At 39.9% G+C, this 17694-nt stretch overlaps 1 protein-coding gene across 2 annotated transcripts in view; it reads right to left on the bottom strand.

Annotated features, from left to right (window-relative positions):
• Positions 1–17544, bottom strand: part of CC2D1B (coiled-coil and C2 domain containing 1B) — a 33583-nt gene extending 16039 nt beyond the window's left edge. The window contains exons 1-13 of one of the 2 annotated variants that reach the window (XM_026853449.1): positions 17461–17544; positions 17246–17350; positions 14190–14331; positions 9694–9809; positions 8797–8916; positions 7552–7689; positions 5292–5565; positions 4813–4937; positions 4586–4661; positions 3337–3447; positions 2877–3007; positions 2519–2591; positions 243–355 (exon numbers count right to left, since the gene is read on the bottom strand). In XM_026853449.1, coding sequence (XP_026709250.1) covers positions 243–355; positions 2519–2591; positions 2877–3007; positions 3337–3447; positions 4586–4661; positions 4813–4937; positions 5292–5565; positions 7552–7689; positions 8797–8916; positions 9694–9809; positions 14190–14331; positions 17246–17311 — 1485 coding nt within the window. In that variant the 5' untranslated portion in view covers positions 17312–17350; positions 17461–17544. Of the gene's footprint in view, positions 1–242; positions 356–2518; positions 2592–2876; positions 3008–3336; positions 3448–4585; positions 4662–4812; positions 4938–5291; positions 5566–7551; positions 7690–8796; positions 8917–9693; positions 9810–14189; positions 14332–17245; positions 17351–17460 lie in introns of those variants that run through there. The other variant, XM_026853450.1, reaches the window with a different exon arrangement.
• Between the last annotated feature and the right edge of the window lie 150 nt (positions 17545–17694).

Genomic DNA, 17694 nt, shown 5'->3' with positions numbered 1-17694 from the left:
TATGAAAGAGTCAAACTCTGGGCTCAGACTCTGTAGGTACTGACTGTAACAACATCTCATCTCTCTCTCTCTCCTACACGATAATGCAAACTGAAATTACTACCGAGATCCTGTACTCCAGACTTCCAGGAAACGTACTTCATCTCAGTACCCTTATGTGACTAGAAATCCAGTAGCCTCATTTCTGCACACCGCAAGAGACAGCATTTTAACTTTTACACACCCCACTAAGTAATACTAACCTCCTCCTCTTCATCATTCTCCTCCATGTTTGCCAGTTTGCTGGCATTTTCCAAAACAGCAGCTATTGTGCTGTCACCATCCATTGCTGCAACACCAGGAAGAGGGGGAAATCCTGAGGAGAGGAATACAGGAGTTGCATAAGACCTACGTTCTGTCTTCTGTATTTCTTCTTTTCTGTAAAGCTATTTGTATCCAAGTATCTACCATCTAATATATTTCAGAATTCAGCATAAGACTGATGCCAAGGCCACAAAGCCTTGCTAGATAAAGCCTGAGTGGTGGACTTAAGATCTGATCTCTCACAGATATCCAGGCTTAAAGGGACAATGCTCAAGTGATGCAATAACAGAGCATAACTTTCTAAATTGAGTAACTGTCAGCCAGCCAGGGAACCTCACAACCTCAAGACTTTGGTTGTAGAGATGCCCCTAGAACCAGCAAGGAATTTAGTCTCTCTCCTCTGTAAAAAAGGACTTGTACAAAAAGTTGCTCGCTTTTTTTTTTTCCCCTCTCACTGGTACCTCACCTTAGTTGGTACACAGTCCAGCAGAAAAACAGTGCTACCCCATAGAGTAATAAACAATATATTGCTGACATTTGGTAACACATTAAGCCTCTGCTGAAAATCTACTGCAATGCAGAGGTTGCAAAATAAGGCAGAATCACAGTAGTTAAATGTGAAGTATATGAAGAACATTCTTTTTCATTATTTTATTATCCTTTTAAGGACTGGAAGAAGGCTTGATGATGGAAGATAAACTCTCACTTCCATATTACCAGTTCAGTGTCAGTTTCAAACAACAGAAACCCAGAGCCACTATACTATAAAAGTCTGTTAATAAGATTAATCTCATTAATATGTAGCATGTATTCTTGTTGCCAGTCTCATTAGAAGTGCCAAGAAGTAATGACTAAACTGCTTCTAAACCTAGAGATGGCTGCTTTGGGGACAGAACAAGTTTAAGGTACACAGGCAGACAGAACACAGAATCCTATGCTGCTGGCCCCACATGACATTTGATCCATCACTCAGCAGCATTTCTGTCTCCAAGGAGGTCAAGGCTGGTACTTATCATCCAGATGCAATGAAATACACTGCCAGTGCATTATAATCTCATTTCTAGTTTCAGGGACTGCCTGATGTTGTTTTCAATGTAAATCATATGGTCTCTAAATGACGGCTGAAAAACATACAGCTAACGTGTAAGGAAATTGAGGAGTTATCCGTATTTTCAGAGGTGTAAATATGAAGAACCTCACTCTTACAGAGACTGATATTTACCAAGAAATAGATCATGTTCTAGAACAAGGGATGCTAAACTACTTTTCAAGGACAGCTTCAAAGCAGGGAACCTTCAAAGCAGTACATAACCTGAAAGAGCTGGCACTGCCTACTTCACTACTACAGTGCTTGCCATTGCCACATTTGACAGTGACAAAAAAGCCACAAGGTCTGTGTCCCTTTTCTAACTTAAAAAATCTAGGCACCACTTTGCAGTGCTATGTGTATCTTTTCAGAACACATCAGGCACAAGATAAAAGGAATGATGCTTCCGAGGGAAGAAACAGTTATTATGCAAACCAGAAGGGGAGCATTTATAGATATCCTTGCCCAAACTTTTACAGACACAACACTATACATTCTGAAGAAGATAAAAAGGACACAGGAGTGTCTCAAGAAGCAGGTTCCATTTCTGCCTCTTGTCACTGTCTTAGTGTGACCACAGGCATGACTTGCTTTGTCTCTGTAGACTACTTTTACTGGCCATGAGAGCTGCAATACCGATCTGACTTATCAGGTGTTGCAAGACGATGATTAATTAAATAGAGATTTCTGAGGGTCCTGCTGGGAATCAATAGAATGGGGGACACCGGGCAAATTTTTTTAGTTTCAAAAATCTCCTTCCAGTAAACTAAGCAGCCAATATATCCCAAGTTTATTCTTTTCTCTAGAAGGGTTGGCACAGAGGACAGACAGGTAACATTTTCAGCACCTGCTCATAGTTAAGTTGTTTTAACTTTTCAAATAGCATCAGTTTTAAGCTCCAATGCTGTCAAACAAGCAGTCAATAGTCAAGAATATTCACCAGTATGAAAGTCTGGGAGCATATTAATAGGCAGTTTCACAATACCATTAAACAGCAAGGCCAGCCTACTCACTAAGAAAAAGGAGCTGCTGTTCCATAGGATGAGGCAGCAGTATCTGCACACCTCCTTTAGAGCCCAGCAGATATACAAAAGTTGGTATTAGGACATTTCATAATCACACACTTACCAGGAGGAACAGGTAACTCAGAAAAATTCACTTTTCTCCCTGTTTTATGGGCTCTTATGGCATCCTGGTATTGCTGTAATCAAAGGCACTCAGTAAGACATAAAATGGAGTTGACTATAAATTAGCAATCATCTATATTTAACCAGCATAAATATTGTAGAATACATAGTATTTTGCTATACTATGTGTATTGTCTCTGTTTCTTCCTTCCTCCAAATGCTTTAAGCTTCCCTACTGGAGCTCTTTTTCAAACAGATGGATAATAAACAAATTATTTCAGTCTTTAAAAAGTCTTCAGCGAGAAAACTAATTCAACGGCTTTGCTGGATGCAAGCAGGTTATTACACTTTTGTTTTACCTTGGCTATCCTCTCGTGCATCCTGCCTTTCCGATCATCACCACTCGCTTTAGCCTGTGCTGCTGCTGACTTGTACTTCTCAAGCCTTTGCTGCAATGCTTCCAGCATCGTTTTTGGCTGCTGCAGGGAAGCTTGAAGTAAGAAAGACAATAAAACGCTGTATGATTCAGATTTCAAAACATATGAGCTGCCTTTTTCCTCCCCTTCCTTAACTTCTGCAGAGACAAAAACCTCATTGCAAAGTCATATTACAAATAAAATGCTTCTAAAGAAGATTATTAACTTTTACTTCCATTACTGATCCAGAACAAAAGTACAGATGGAATCAGCAGCAAACAATATTCAGTAACATTAGCTAGGTTTACTCAATCCTGCTGTAGTTCAGTGGGACAGGGCAGACCTTAAACTGCCTTCTAGACATGCTACTTTTATGCCTTGCTAGAGAAAGCCAAAGTCCTACCTGAAGCTTCTTGAGTCCGAGGTTCAGGTGTTGTAGGATCCTGGGAACTTCCCACTGAAGCTGGTACCTTTTGCTTGGATGCATCTTGTACATTTCCTACGTTTTCCAGATCTGCAAAGCAAGGTAAGCAGAAAGTTTCAGTGTGTTCCATAAACAGCAAGTCAACCCATGTTATTCAGAAAACCATGAATTTGATCACATCATCTTCCTGAAAACTTTTTGGCTTCAGAACAATATCTATATGGCTAGGTAAGTCTAAGGTTCCCATTGTTCAGAGAAAATACTTTATAACAGAAAACCTCAAATGCTGATTTAATTTAGGTTAGTGCTGCTTGAGGGAAAAGAAAAAAAAAAGAGTAAAACCAGTTCGAGTATTCTAAGAATTCTCTCCCCAAAATATAACTTGGTAGCTTGGCAGATGGAAAGAGCGAACAAGATTTCTAATTGACTAAAATATCCTAGTAACAAAAGATGTGCTGAAAAAGGGAAGCAAGTAATACCATCTATTCAGACACCCAAGTTTCTGGCATTGTATAACAGTGGTTATTTAAGAAAACTACAAAAATATCTTCTGCAAAAATCTTGCACTTTTTAAGGCAAGATTATATCATGAGTGAAGTTTCTCTCCAATGCCATTTGGTGATCAGTTTAGAAATTAAGGAGTCATAAGTCTCATGATTTATTAAAATAAAATAATCTGTGGTTTAGTTTCTTATAATAAAACACTAAAGTAAATGGTTTAAAACACTGAATTACATAAAATATTAATTATCAGTAGTGACACTGGATCTATCAAAAAAACCTCTCACACGGATCAAAGTATCTTTAACATTGGTAACTTGCTTTAAGATTTAGACTTTACTGCACTGCAACCTGTTTGTTAATCTCTTAAACTGAACATTATAAACTACAGAAACATGTAACACCATCAAATATTGCAGTAAACTTTAAGAAAGTGCTATTACCCTTCCTTCCCTTCCTCCTCAAATACTGGCTGCTGTTATTTAAGTTGTAAAAACAGGAATATTAGACATCAATACCTACTTGAACTTGTAATTCAGAGACGGTAACTTCAATATAATTGATGATACCTCATTTTTCTGCATTGGTCTTGATTGGAATTTGAATATGCAGTAAGCCTCAGACCTAAGCGGTCTTCAATTCTTCTCATAGTTTTGCAATCAAATGCAGAATCATTCCATTATAGCACAGAGAGATTCTAGGAGGGTTTGTGCAAGATGAGCCTTACCCTGAGGAGATGGAGGCATATTCTGGAGGTCTATCGGCTGCCCACTGTCCAAAGCTTCCAAGACCACATTAAATTTCTAATGCAGAAAAAAACCCAAACAAAACAAACCAGAAGATTAATGCAAGTACATCCAAGACTTTGCAGCTGCCACAATGAATATTGGACACTCAGTGCATGTGGGTACAGCACAGGGTATGTTCAGTGTTCAGGATTTCTTGTGTGCATACCTTCCCTGCCTTCATGTATTCCTTTGCTTTCTCCAGGTCTCCTTGCTGCTTGGCTTTTAGAGCTGCTAATTTATACTCTTTCTGCCTCATAAGTAGTATTGCTCGTGTGCTGCTGTTCTGAAGATCTGTGAGAAGGAATCAATGCCGAGACTTACACAGAGCATACAAGATGGGCATCCCTTGCTTTGTCCATCTATCCAATATCTCAAAACTCTTTAAAACTTGGAATTCCACATCACAATACTGAAGAAGAAGCCGAGGCACAGAAAAAGTGAAACATACTGATACAGTGGATATAAGAGCTCTATAACAATAACTGATTGCACCGCCAAAACTTCAGCATCCCACTGACAACTCTACCTGAAACATTCAGCAGACAAGTTCCAACATAAGCAGTGCTTTGCAATACAATACAAATATCAAGAAAGATATAGCACTAAAATAGTGTTGCAACCGCTTATCCTCTCAGTTCATGGTACCTGTTTCCACAGTAGGACTAGAAGCAGCATGACCCTGTAGAGACTCCGATTCCAGATGCTGCACTGGCTCATGAGATGTCTTCTGCTCATCATCTGCAGCAGACTCGGCTTTATTCTCTGGTAGGACACTGACTGTATCTCCTGAATTCTCTAGCTCCACTCCTGTGGCTTCAGATAAGGAAGAAGAACTTTTTCCTGTTGCAACAGGCGGTGGCATTTCTTCCTCATTGATTTTTTTGCCTTTTTTCACTGCAGCCAGCATGGTTTCCAGTGTCTGGCAGAGATGGAACAGCAAAGTCAATAGGCATTTTCATCAAACATACTACTGGCATAAAATCATTAAAACACAAATTCATTCCCTTATACATGATGAGATCTATTACGCACACTACTACAGACTGCTGCCCTTTAGCTTCCTACTTTTCTGCAAAGCCAACTTTGGTGCTAGTGAAAGGAAACCAATTATCAGAGCAACACAACACAAAGGACTTGCTACTCAAACTACATAACTGCAAGTACTTCAACACCTAGAATTACTAGATAGCGGATGTGGTTCACTCAGCTTTGTCACAGAAAGTCACCAAGAAAGACATTTATGCCAACTGTACACAGATTTCGTGTCTTTAAAACAAAATACCCTAGTCTGAAATGTCATTGACTATGTGGATTCAGGGAAGGAAGGAGTCTGCATACCTATTTTATGCAATGAAAAAAGCCATTAAGTACTAATGAAATGGAGAGTCAGCTAGTGACCTATGGCAAGAAGCTCTCACCGTCTGTAACATGGGTTAACTGCTCTTTTTTTTTTTCAAAATTCTTCCTCCACCACAAATATTACCTTCCTCAGTATTATTTTTTTTTAATTTAAGGTTCAGACAGAAAACCACCATGCACTTTTAAGCTAAAACAAAAGTTTTACTTCTTTCACAGAAACTAAAATGGAGGCACAGAAAGACAAGAAAATCTCATCAGTTTCAGAATCACTGCTATTTTTGGTCAGCCATGACACTGTTTGACCTATTAAGCAACAGTGACAGAGATACTTTGGACTGACTGAATGTGAGATTGGGGTTCAGACCAGTAAAGCAACCCACACATAGCGCTCTCTTCTCCATGTGTGGGATGACAGAGCCACTGAAAATGGAATTAAAACACTTGAGATTAAAGTTCACAGTTCCAAGAACTAAGTACAAGAGATAACTGTACACCATTTGTTGGCATGTCGTTTTGCTAATTAAGGAACTGAGAGCTGTGAAGTGAGATCTACTCTATTATCCTTAGTTACACTGCTTAGGCACAGGGAAACTTCCTACCTTGAAAAATAAAGGAAGTAGCAAACAGCACACTAAACTTTGTTATTGGATGAAATAAGCTGGTTTGCCTATCCCTCATGCTCTCTGGAAGGTCAGGTCGTTTCATATACATTCCTTTCAGAGCTAGTAGGCAGTGGACACACAGACATCTCCTTTCTTGTGCACTTCCTCCCTTGGGTTTGGCCTCAGTTGTTCCCTTTGTACCCTAAGACACCTGGTAGATACTGAGACATTACATTCTTCCCTCAGTGGACAGTGCTCAGCTGTCTTGTTTGCTCAACAAGACAGAGCTGGCTGCTGTTTGAGGTGATGCAGGAGACCAGATGAAAGTAAACAGGAAAATAAAGGCACTCTGTACAGCAGTAATCACAAGCACTGCCAACTAACTACAAGCACGCCACCTGGCTGAAAAGATGCAAAGCTGAAGAAACAACTCCTTGCTGCAATTTTTAATTGCTTTAATGAAAAATCCTGTTCTATTCATTTTCAAGCCAACACACTCAGGGAAAGGTATCACCTTCCTTTGTCTCACAGAACTGAGTGGAAGGTTAGTATCTAAGGGAAGGCATCAGTGATGAACTGGAAGGTGTATGTGCTAGGAAAGCTCCTAAACTTTGCTTCAAGGTAACACTGAACAATCATCACAGTTTAAATTCAGAACTAGACAAGTGGGTTTAACATCAGCATTTACCATAAACCCTGCCACCAGCTACCACTAGCCACACTGAACAGAAATAAAGCTGATGCACAAAAGGCATTTGAAATACACACTTATCTGTGTATTTGCTGCATCAGATCAGTAGTAAATAATGTTTTTAAAGTAACTCAAGGAATCATATTACAATTTCTCTCCCCTTTTGACAAACTCACACATCTGGAAAAACTCTGAACTATAGAGAACTGCCTTTGCCTCCCCCTCATTCGCATACCTGATGAACCCAACTTACCTTAAGGCCTCTTTCGTATCGGCGTATTTTGGCACTCTCACCTGACTCCTTTGCGTTAGAAATTGCTGTCCTATAGCTAGCAATTCTCTTCTCTATTGTCTGTTGCAGCTCACTGGTAACAGCAGGAAGTGAGGTGGTCTCAGAAAAAATAATAAAACAAATCAAGAAAACTTACTTCATCCAACTATATGAGTTTTCCCACAGCACTGAAAAACAAACACTCTTCTTCTACACACTCTCCCGTTAAATCAAGAGCGCAAGGACAAAACAGTCTGTAAAACAGAGGAGGACTTGTACTACACTAACGGTCCCTGGATCCACCTCTGGGCTTTCTCTCAAAGGCGTAATAGAGAAGAATGGGTGGAGACATTTAGAAAACTCACAGTCACACGGTAATTGGAGCCATGTGGTTAGGGAGTAGGTGAAGAGAACAGTGAAGTCTCTCAAACACCACACAACAGAGGGTGTGAAGAGGTATTTTGGGATAAAAACTTGACTTTTTCTTTTCTTATTTTTAAAACATGCTAGTTTACTCCCTTCCAGGCTTCTTCAACTTGGTTTTACTACAAGAGATATTTTTCCTCCTACAGCCTGGAATTAGTTCGGTGACAAAAGCAGCCTAAGCAAAGTTATGAGCAGCTACTTACAAACACTCTGCAGCTACAGAGACCTTTCAGATGGCTACTGATGTAATTACTACCATTATCTCTATAGAAACGCTCTCAGAACCATTTATTAATGGACCCAATGCACAAGGGCCCTGGAATCTGTAGCACACAACAGAAACACAGCAGTAACTGAATAAAGGATTTAACTGCATGAGAACTGACAAATTAAGCTGAGAGCTAATGCTACTGAGAAAAATTCCACAAAGATGTCAAAGATGTTGAGTTATAACAAGTCTCACAATTTCATCACACTGCTCAATACTCTGAGGGGGAAGATACAAACTCTGGAGGCCTGAGCTGCAGACTGCATGCTCCTATGTATAATGAGGGGCAAAACATGTTTGATTCCAACTGTTTACCTCCTCAATTGTAACATTAAAAATCATCCTCTGAACAAAACAAAAAATTCACCTATATCAATACAGCATTGGTTTCCACAGAGAAAACAGCAACAGTGTAGTTTTTCCTTCCTTGGAGGACAAGAAAGCCTCTCTAGATCCTTGCCTGTCACCTTCATATAAGCTGCATGACAACAGTGATTCAGCAAAACTGTCAGGAACATGAAGCTCTTTCCTACCTGTGGCTGCAGTTCAGGTTGCTCATTTTCTAGTTCAGATGTGGATGGCTCCATTGCTATCGTTTCATCCTCACAGCTTCCTGTCTCACCTTCCACCCCCAGAACTTCTTGCAGTTCTGCCTAAAGTAAAAGTAAAGCCAACAAAAAGCTTTTCTTCAAAATTTTCTATTTCCTCAAAAGACAAAATAAAATCAAGTCTCAAGCTCCAAAACTTCTGGATGGACCTTGAACCCAAATAGAGAGTCTAAACATCTTCTATTTGGTCTTTTTTTTTTTAAAATGAAACTGGTTCCACTTGTCTTCACAACAACAGGAAGCCAGACGCACTCAAAAGCCACACTGCAGCTCCCAGGATCACCACAAAAGTTTGTGGTTAAATACCTGAAGCCAGAGTTCAGAGAATTACTTTTACAAAGACCATTCAAATGCAAATTTGAAATTTTAAAAAAAAAAATCTATTAACAATGGCAGTCAAAAACACTGCTTAGCATTTCTTCCCTAAACCCTAGACCACTCACTGAAATGACAAAGAATTTCTTGGGAGATATTCTCTCAGGTCAAGCACTACTTGAAGCAGTAGGAAAATGCTGACAGACATTACTTTGAGGAGAATGTCCCTGGCTGTATCTCACCAGCTGCCATGGAATGGGATTCCTGCTGTTCCCTCCACTTCTCTAAGAACCTCACACCTATATATGTTAGCTAGGAAACACTTCGGTGTGCAGGGGGTTGGATCCTGCAAAGCCTTATATAATGGAACATTTTTTCAATGTTTTAGCTTCTCATCTCAAAGTTAACAGACATTTTTGCTAAATGCAGTTCTATTTAAAAAAAAAAAAACCCAACTCAAATAAACAAAGATTTACTAAAAGATTTTGCTAAAAAAGTTATGCATACCAACAGGTCTGTATCTTTCTCCAAGTCTTCATCATCTGCTTCTTCTTCCTCATCTTCATTTAGGTCCTTCATACACTCTGCAGCCATCTTTTCAATATGATCCATGGGCAGAGGAGCTGTAAAAAGAATCGAGGAGAGCCATAAACCATAAGTAACAGTTATGCAGCACTGGATATAAATTATAAAGGAGTTGTTACCAGCTGAAAGAAAGTAGTGACTTCTGCTTCCCCTTCATCAGATAGTGTCATAGGTAAAAGAGTATATTCAAGGATAAAGGGCAAAGTCTGGGGAAGTGAACATCCAGGAAAAAGGCAATACTAGTGTTTTTGAGAGTGACTGTCAAGGCAGGCAATAAGACAAGGACTGCATCCAATAACCTAGCTGAGAAATTAGATCTCAGAGAGAAATAACATATGTTTACTAATACAAGGAACTGAATGGAAAAACCATAAGCACTGTGATAGTCTAGCAGGTATGATGGGACACAACAGTGTTCAGAGAACACGGAAACAAAAGAGAAAGATACTGTAGTAGGTTTGCACAGTAATGACATTTAAGACTGTGTAAGAACAACAAGTAGGACTGGATGAAGCAACTGCTTCAAGAAAAAAATTACTAGAATCACCTCAAGCTCCTAGACTGACTTAAAATACAGATTAAGTACTTCTATGATATTATTTACACAACTAAGTAGTAACAGGAACTTCATCATTATGAAAGACTCCAATTTTCCAAGGAAAAATTGGAGAATACTACTATTCTCAGATGTTACATCAAAACTGTATCCCTCACTTAAGATAAAAATCAATGGTGGTACAAGAGAAAATGAACATAAACTGTTGATGGGTAAATCTGATTACAGATTTATATCCATTAAAAGGAATTACTGGAGCCTCTGTCCCCAGTATGAATAAACATCTGAACTAGTTTTAGGCTGATGCTAGGTAGTTATAAAAGGTATTTATGACCTGATTGTCCACATTAACAAGGACTGGACTCAGCATCCTTGTCAGGTCTTTCTGTTCTGCATCCTTTGTCTCATGTCAGTTTACCCTAACAAAATGTAATTTGCTCCTGGTGTAGCTCCTGATTGACAGAATCAATTCTGACCCCATATGGAAGAGAAGTGGTCTACATCCATACATCCCTAAGTGCTATTTATTTTTCCCAGTTCCATCCCTCTTCTTGTCCCCCTCATGTTGAACTAATTTGAGTTAGAAGTACTCTAGTCCCCAAAGATCTGCATGTATGGATATAACCAAGTTAGCCCAACAATTAAATTCATGAGATGCAGATACGTGCATTAAACATCCAGCACATCTGCCACTAAAACTTCTGTTCACATTTCCTTTCAAAGCCAAAAATATGTTGTTGTGTATATTACAACAACACATATAGCCATAAATCAGAACAAAGTTCAAGGCATTTACCATAAGATAGTGCTGAGCTCAAAGAGTTCCCAATCAAACTACAACTAAGTCACTGGAGTTTTGTATAGGGTCTATGTCACACTTGAGACTCCAACAGTTGATCCATTTCTCAATCTACAGTCTTAAGCACAAGAATGCCTGTCTCCACGTTATGTTAAACTAGGTACATATTTATCCTTTGAATCTGATGGTGCACATTAACATCAATTTTAGAGACATACTGAACACAAGCCTTAAGCCAAACTACTGGCTGTTAACATAAGCAAGGAGGCATAGCAAGCTATCTGTATGTTTGAAGACAGCTAGAAGAGAAGACAAGAAAATCTTTCTACCCTGCGAAACTACTTGTTTTATACATCAAACACCACTGCAAAGTCACACGGCATACAAAAATAGAATGCTTCAAATCAAGGCATCATACTTGTCCTGAGCCCAAAAAGCAGCAGCAAAACACTGGCACAGAGAACTGCTATAGAAGACCAGAAAAAGCACTGTTTTCTTCTGCCTCTCTAACTACACTTCTAGATTTTCTGCATTGTTGTCTCATGCTAATGAGATTTCCCCTTTTCCAAATCTTTTCTGGCTACTTTGTCTTGCAATTTCTCTTCAAGATTCTGGTCTTCACCATGAAAACTCTATTTGTCTCCTCCTTTCTGAGTCCTTATTTCTATTTCATGCTGTGCCAAGCACATCTTCCTTAATGATGAACTTCCTCCATGCATTCTCAAAGGTGAAGTTATTTGCACACAAATCCCAGCTGTCCACATAAATGCCTCTGACACTTCCCTATGCAGACACATGACTGTGACTCATCAGTATCAGTAAATGTTGAATGAAATAAAGATCTTCAGGATAGAGCTTTATAGTCAATTTAAATGGATCCCATCCATCCCCTGCATTTCTGAATCAGCTGACAATTAACCCAAATACAAAGCTGTTTCTGTTCAAGTAGTCTAATTTACCATATCAGTGCTTCACGACCTGTATCAAACAGGTTGTTAATATATTTGATACTTCGCAAAACTCTGCAACTAGAATAGTAGGGCATATCCAAAGGCTGTACTTCAAGGGTCAGAGTGTTCCTTACAGGAAGCTCCACTAGAGGCAAAAAAGCCAACCAAGCCTCCTCGGATGGTTGGTTCAGCTCTAATCCAGTATGGCAAATTGAGGTTAAAATTCAAACATCCAAGTGGGCTGACCAACTGCATTTACCAGCCACAGATAGCAGACCTCTCTGTACTTACACTGTCTCAATAATACAGCTTTTGCCGTCTGCATCTTCAAGCTAGAAGAGAGATCACTTCCCCCCACCCCCCCATCAGAGCTCCAGAATTTATATCCAGGAGTCAATTATTGCACCTTGTGCTCAGTCAGGAACCAAGCACTAGTACGTGTTGTACTGGGTCCCTTTTTTCTGTCCTTCTCTACACAGAATCTGTTTCTCCCCTGTCCTTACTGTACCCTCTTCCTTTCCAGGTGCTGGCCTCCATCCTGCCCCCAACCTGTACCACACCCCCACCACTACACTGTAACAGGTCTCATGAGTCCCCAGTGCCAGATGTCCAGCTGTTTATCTTTCACAAGCTTCTAATCTATATACTCCCAATTCTACCAGAAAAACAGAATAGCTGTAAAATATTTTGGAAAATAGTTTAATGAGCCATAACATATAACTTTAGAAGGCATAGTAAATGTTAATTTTGCACTGATTGAAGTTTAGTTTCCCTCTTATGAATAAAGAAAGTGAAAAAACACATTAAGTGACATGATCAGGGCGAGAAGTCAGCACTTGAAAAAGCTGACAATGATTCCAGAGCTCCTGGCACACAGACTCATCCTCAGAACACTATCCTGCATGTTTTAACCATGAGTAACCTATGTCCAATGGCAGAAGTTCTGCTCTTGTGCTTATCAGCACAATTATGCTTATTAGCTTTAAGGGTTTACTACAAGCTTGAAATCCAAAGAGCGGAAATGATTTATAATTCAGTTTTAGATACAAACACCTCCTCTGCCTCTCATCAATTACAGTGTTTAGACAGTCACTTTTTCTAAATATTTTAACATTCCGCATTTCCCTGCTGCTCTGCATGATGTCCCTTCAAATATTACAGGCAAATTACTGCAGATATGCAAATAAGGCTGTAGTCACATAAACCCTTTTTTCCAGCATCTGCTCCCACACCTGTAGCAAGGGTAGGTCCCATTCTCCTTGTTCCACACCTCAACCACCTGCTGCCACCCCTCCCTTGCAGCCACAGCAACACTGAAACAGGCAAGTAGCAAACCAGATCACGGAACTGCTTCAGCGGAAAACCTAGCCCAACCAAAGTTTATTTTTATAGATCAGTTTCCTGAACCAGCTCATCCTGCAGCTCCGTAAGTATGTATACCAGCTTGGAGGTAGAGTGTGCTCACTAGAGGCTCCCCCTCTCACCATCAGCCTTGATTTATACTAGATTACAGTCATCCTGTAAAGCGCTGTGTGCAAACACTATCAGACAAAATTAATGGATACTTAAAATATTAAAAACAGTAACAATCCATCCCAAGAGACACCTGAACCTCCTGCATAACACAAGCTACAGGATTCACCCAGTAATTCCATCAGTTCCAAGATTCCCCCTCTTAAAAGAATATTCAATTTTGATTACAGGCTCCAAGTAACAAAAAATATAATAGTCATTTAGTAAATTCAGTCTTTAACCAAAAACAGAAGAACAACCAAACAACCCACCCTCGAAGAAACAGAGTTTCCATTTTGAATTCATCTAACACCTACTACACGTTTTTATGACATTGTATGCTAAACAAGCATGTCTTAATTTAGTCATTGGCTAGCCATCATAAATCTTTTCCCTATGTCTACAAGAGCATAGATGAAAAACCCTCTTACCCTTTTTGTGGAGTAGCAACTTAAACGTTTCAAAGTAAAGGAAAGAGTAGTTGCAATTTCAGATTCTATCAGCGATGAAAAAACATTTTAGATAAACCTGATTTGTAAATAGGTATCTCTAATAAATTATTCAGGTTGTCAATAAATAAAATCCAGGTATTTTAACTTACTTTTCCCTTTTGGTTTCAATTTCCCTTCTTTCACCTTTCCTCCTGTGATAGCAGCAAGCTCTGCTTCTAGGTCCCCATCATCCCCACACTCCTCAGCACTCAGCAGCATCTCTTCAGGATTGAAATCTACAAACAGCCCCAGCTGAAGCCAAGGGAAAATTAAAAAAAAAAAAAATACTGCAGTTAGAACAGAGTTGACACTCAAAAACATCCCACTGCATGGATTATTTAAATATTTTCATGCATTCTGGATTCTGTTCAATTTTTTTATAGCCCACTATCATACCACTTCTATTACCAAAACAATGCATACCAGGCACCCATAGTTGACAAAAGGTACGTAATTCTTAGTAAGACACAAATACTCCCTCTAAAATGCTACACAGTGAACGATTTTTTAAAATCAAGCCTATCTAATAGTCTGACATAACAAGGTAAAAATAAAATGATGTCTGTTATACTGAGCTTCATGAAGCAGGTATCATCAGGGAAGTTCAGGGTAGTTCCTGTAACAGCCAAACTAAAAAATATTCAATCATCATTTACACAATACAGGTCTGACGTGTACACAGCAGAGATTTCACTCTTATCTTTTGGAAGAAGCTATACTTACATGTACAGAACTGTTCTGTACTTCTTGTTACCCCAGTTTTATAAATCATAAACACACGGAAAGCGCATGCACACACACAGAGAAACACTGCCATTACAAAGCCAGCAATGCCTACACTGCACTGGAGAAAACAATCAACTGTCTGGAACAGATCATCAGCTAAGTGACAGCATCTCAGGTAATAATAATAACAGTAATCAGAATTTGACAAAGTAGCGGGGGTTAGCACTCAACTGCTGTAAAACATGCTAAAGGACATTACGTATCAGAGAACTCCCTGAGGTGCAGTCTAAGAGGTATTCTAGGATGCCATTTTATCACAATTCTTATATTGCTGGTTAAGATACTAACTGATCCAGAAATAACAAAATTTTTATTCAAAGTACGCTAAGCTTTTTTATAAACATGAATTAACTGAATTAAATTAATCCTATGAGGTAGGTGGAGAAGCTTTACTCAGACTCTTTCAAAGCATAAGTCCCCGTTGATTTGTCTTCACATGGCCAAGTGGGCAGCAGTTCAGCTTCTCTCAAGCAAAGGAATAAAAATCAATTGTCATTATTACAAGGGTTAACAGTCGTCTCCTGCCTCCAAGCACTGAAGTGCTGCCAGAAGCTGAAGCCACCTATCAGTTTATAAACTAGGTGAATAAGTAATTACAAACTTTTTTTTTAACCCTGCAGGACTTCTCCCTGCAGAAGAAACACCGATTCCAAGGACCACGAACAGGATATTCAAAATCAGCAGCTATTTGTTTACTATCCCTGATCCTGCCCTTGACATTCTGCAAGGCACTAGGCAGGTCAGTTAGCCCCCCCTCTGCCTTATCCATCTCCATTCTGTAAGACAAAACTAATACATTTGCAGTCTGGGATAGAATGGAAAGAAGGTCAGGACAAGATTTAATTAGAAAGTTTTATAATGGTGATCTAAAGATCCAAGTTCTGTGGAACATACATACACCATTTATCAATGTGCAGAATGGACCAGGAGCACATGTGATCTGTTCACTACTACACTGCAAGTGCATACAGTGAAGCAAGTGTAGTAATGAATGAAGTCAAGAACAGAATCCAGTAGTTCTAGCTCCGACTCTCAATCTGTTCAGTAAGGCCCATTTCCAATGAAATTAATAGTATTAAAGAAATGTTTAATGAAAGAGGAAAAGAAAGTTATAAAAAACTTGCAGTTGATAGCACAACACAGCACAAAAGCAGCTTAAATAATTTGCAAGTGAACAAGCCATCAGTGTATTTGCTTCAAGAAACAATCCTCTATGCTGCAAGACAGGCTGAATAATTAACTGTATTGAATCAGAAATCAGTAAAATATGCTACTCAGATCCTTTATTTACTTTTATCTTTTTAGAGTCTGGTTTCTTCTTTTAAAAAAGAGAAAGATATTTCCTTCTTTTTATCTTCTTCCTTGTTCAAGTGAAATAAACTATATACTACCTCTCCAACTAAGAAATGCAAACTTTTATATTAGAGCAAGTGACACTACAGATCTCCCAACTAAACCATTCTCCTTCCAGTGTGAGAATGCTAGTTCCCAAGACATCTTAGCCATTTTCTTTAGTCTAACATCCTATTCCACTCTATTTTCGTATTTCCCTATATTCTTACCAGTTATTCCTCTTCTATATGTTACTTACCTCTGTTCTACCTTCAAAAGTTTCTGAAGTTCCATTCTGATTGTAACATATTCTTTACCTCTAACTGTACCCTGGTTTTCTTCCACTATTCTACCCAGAATTTGGCCTTGGCTGTATTTCTAATTTGACACTGTTGCCTCACTTCCTACACCTGCCAACCATGACTAAATGGTATTTCTCTCCTCAAGGTTTCTGAAACTACATCCGAAGGTAAAAAGAGTATGAAAAAAAACCCCAACACATGGACACATCTAAGCTTACTTTTAGCTACAGGAGAGGGTCACAGGTTTATCAGTCTATCTGCCAAAAATGACCATACACAGGGAAATAAACTGTCTCTGGTGTTGCAGCATAATTTTCTCCAATATGCACCACCGAATTTGTTATTTGATATTCTAGTCTTATTTCAGTTTTCTTAGAGGCAACCTCCATGTAGTTTTTGAAGTTATTATTAAATCTCAATATAGCTGGGGTAGGAAACTACTATGAGCATGAGTCACGAAGCCTCATGCACAGATTACAGCATTACATCATTGTGGCTTCCCTGAAAGACCCCCACTGCTGCATATCAGATATTTACTTTAAGAAGAATGTGCTAAAGGAGAAAGCAGAAAAACTGGCACCACATGATTGAAGTTTTTTCATGGTCCTGCAGTATCTTATTAACGCCCGTGTGATTCTAGCTGGAAAACAGCAGCACCAGGTCTGAACAAGACTCCCCTGAAGAGCAGTAGGAGGTTTCCCTACCTGCTTTGCAACCACATCTCCCTGGCCCTTTGCCTTCCTTACCTGCTTTGCAACTGCAGCTCCCTGGCCCTTTGCCTGAGGGCTTTTTTTAGGTCTTCTGCCAAGCATGCTGGTTCATGAATTTCAGAGGATCGTGTCTCTAAGGGACTGAGCGCACATGAAATGAAATGTCAGTATCCTCGCCTACCTCAACGCACTGCAAACTGGACGAAGGCAAGCGGCCCAGAGCAGCAGCCCGGAGCAGGCTCTGCACAAACCCGCAGCTGCTACCGGCACCCCCAAACACCGGCCAAGGCCAGGAGGGGGCCGTGGGGGCGCACACCACCCACCACGCTCCCCAGGGCCCGGGCCCGTCAGTGCCGCCTCCCCCACACCGCCTGGAGCCCGGCCCGGCCGCACCCCGCCCTCCGCCTGAGGGGACTCTCAGCCGGCGCTCCCCGCCGCCCCAGCGCGGCCCGGGCGGACAGGCACGACCGCTCGCAGGGTAGCGG

This window comes from Athene cunicularia (assembly GCF_003259725.1).
Source record: "Athene cunicularia isolate RWA chromosome 8 unlocalized genomic scaffold, athCun1 chr8_part1, whole genome shotgun sequence".
NCBI classification, from domain to species: Eukaryota; Metazoa; Chordata; class Aves; order Strigiformes; family Strigidae; genus Athene; species Athene cunicularia.
This window is presented reverse-complemented; position numbering and strand designations above follow the sequence as displayed.